The sequence below is a fragment of the Etheostoma spectabile genome, chromosome 23 (genome assembly GCF_008692095.1).
Source record: "Etheostoma spectabile isolate EspeVRDwgs_2016 chromosome 23, UIUC_Espe_1.0, whole genome shotgun sequence".
NCBI lineage: Eukaryota > Metazoa > Chordata > Actinopteri > Perciformes > Percidae > Etheostoma > Etheostoma spectabile.
This window is the reverse complement of record NC_045755.1, coordinates 17,352,719-17,355,140: the sequence shown is the minus strand read 5'-3', so window position 1 is coordinate 17,355,140 and position 2,422 is coordinate 17,352,719. Positions and strand designations below refer to the sequence as shown.

The 2,422-nt window shown below is 46.9% G+C and overlaps 1 protein-coding gene across 1 annotated transcript in view; it reads right to left on the bottom strand.

Annotated features, from left to right (window-relative positions):
• LOC116673340 (histone-lysine N-methyltransferase 2D) overlaps positions 1-2,422 on the bottom strand; it is a 59,868-nt gene that overhangs the window by 44,850 nt on the left and 12,596 nt on the right. The window contains exons 4-5 of the mRNA XM_032505623.1: positions 870-1,319; positions 265-750 (exon numbers count right to left, since the gene is read on the bottom strand). Of these exons, the coding sequence (XP_032361514.1) occupies positions 265-750; positions 870-1,319 (936 nt within the window). The remainder of the gene's footprint in view (positions 1-264; positions 751-869; positions 1,320-2,422) is intronic.

Genomic DNA, 2,422 nt, shown 5'->3' with positions numbered 1-2,422 from the left:
TTTATTATGGGGTGGGAGGAGGTGGGAAAAACAGGTTGACAGCAAAGCTTTCACAATGTGTTGAGGGGGGCAGGAGCATCATAACGCCTCACTATGGAAGCAGGCTTTGAATTCTGTGTCTGGCCCAGTCTCTTTGTCTATAACTGGATGCCCAGCCATGTTCAGAACAATCAGACCCTTAAAAAACATGGGCAGGAGCATAACGCGGGGCAGGGAGTAGGCTGTGAACGAGCCATATGTGGTCGGCAAGAGTTCATTTCTCACCTCTGACTGGTGAGATAGGAGGCAGGACAGGCCAGCGATGAGACTCAAGCCGAGTCACCGATGCAGAAGGGGTCAGCTTTGGTTCTGACCCTGAGCGGGGAGTGGTCATCTGTGGACTCGGGCAGGAAGACCAAGTAGCGGAGGGGAAAGCCAGGGTAATGAGGCCGTGATCAGAGTCCAAGGATGGGTGGAGATCAGGATCTATAGATGCATCTTGGTGGAGATTCTCTGGTGTTTTTGTGCTTTCGCACCTGCTCAAAGGTTCATCTGACTTAGTAAGGATAACTGACTTTGGACGAGGAGAGAGGGGTTTGGTTTGGCCAAATAGCGGCTCATAGAGTGGAGGGGTGGCCGTAGCATTCACGGATGATGGGCGAGGGTTAGATCGAGCTGGAGGGTAAGAAGCAACAGGTGACTCCATCACTGGAGAAGGCTTGAGCGGGGAGAAACAACTGATGCCTTCTGGGTCAGAGTCCCTCATTTCTGCTGCAAAACCACAGAGAAAATTAAACGCTAGCTTCATTTAACACAATAATTTGTTGTAAAAGTACACGCAAAGGAGGCTACAGCTAATGCTAATTCCACTGTCACAGTAGAAGTTTTACCACCAGACAGGATGCTGCTCCTGCCGCTGGCGAGGTCAGTGCTGCGGCTGAACAGACTGGACGGTGGGCGACTTAAATCTGAGAGAGACCCGTGTGAGATCGTAGAGGCTGGGGGCGGCGAGCGTTCTGGTCCAGCAGGCCCAAGATGCATCTCCCAGTCCAGCTCTGTGACGGACACCACAGCAGGTTGTTTCACTCTCTCCCTCTCCTGACCTTTATCTTTTTCCTCTGGAGCAGGATTATGGTAGGAGAGAGGTGCTGGCACGGTGTTTGGCTTGCTTTGTTGTCTGTCACGGTCAGGCGGAGGGGTGTTTTGGTAGGGAGGCGTTGGATTAACGGTGGATGATGGTGGAGTGGCGGGGTGGGGAACACAGGGATCGACAGCAACAGAGTGCCTTCCTTCAATCTGCACACAAGTTCTTCTTCTGCCGGGATTGAGATAGAAGTAACCTTAAAGAAAGACAAAAACAAAACACTACCTTAAAGATATGTAGTTTTTCATTCATTGGGTGCTTCTTTGAAACTACCTTTAAATATTGGTTTGAAGTTAGCAAATTTAGTTTTTGGCGTTAGACCCAGAGCTTTATAAAAGCCACTTTTCACTTTTCAACAAAAACAGTTTTCAAACGGTCAACATTCTCTAGGTCATTTTTTTTGTAACTGCCAACGTCTGCTCGTGACATTCTCGTTCCCACTTTGCTCAGAAACGTTTGATTCCCTGCTGGGTGGGTCGGCCTGCTAACAAAGGCAGCGAGAAATCGCCTGGCTGGAGCAGCTGCCTGTTTCCAAACTCAATATTCACAACAGTAATCAGACCTAAGGGCAGGGGAGCTTGTATGCAGAGTTTCATGTCAGTTACAGGGGTCCTAAAACATAGTTTTTGTCAAGAAGTGCTTTAGAAATATCAATGATATTGGGCTGAGCATGGGAGGGTAAAACATTTTTTGGGGAAGGATCATTTGGACTACTTTTTGCAGCAGTCGAGGGGTAAAAGGGCCATTTGCCAATGAATCGGCCCCATCACACCTCCAATCAACATCACTGAGATTAATAGAGCTGGAAAACCTCGCCATCATTGGATTCCTAATATTCACTCAGAGTTGCAGCAAATAATTATTTCGTTATTGATGAAGCCCAGAGATATTTAGTTCACAAAGATATAAAACCAACTGAAAGGATTTTTTTTTTGTATTTGTGATGCTGGAATGAGGGGTTTTGTTGAATAAATTAAACTATTACTTGATTGTTTGGGCACTACAGATGCACAGCCCAACCCATTTCTAAAGCAATTGTCGCACGGTTTTATACTTCTCTTTTTCTACAACACTCATTATCTACCTTTCTCTAACTCCTCTTCTTCTGAACATTTCCTTTCATCCCTAAGATTCTCTTCTACAAACATCAACTCCATCCAGCGCCGCCCATTTCCCTTTCGCCTCCTCCATTCTTCCCCCTTTGCCTTTTCACACCCCTTCCTTTCTCTCTCCTCTAATTTTTTTGTTGAACACTGAAAGGGTGTGTGTGTGTGTGTGTGTGTGTGTGTGTGTGTGTGT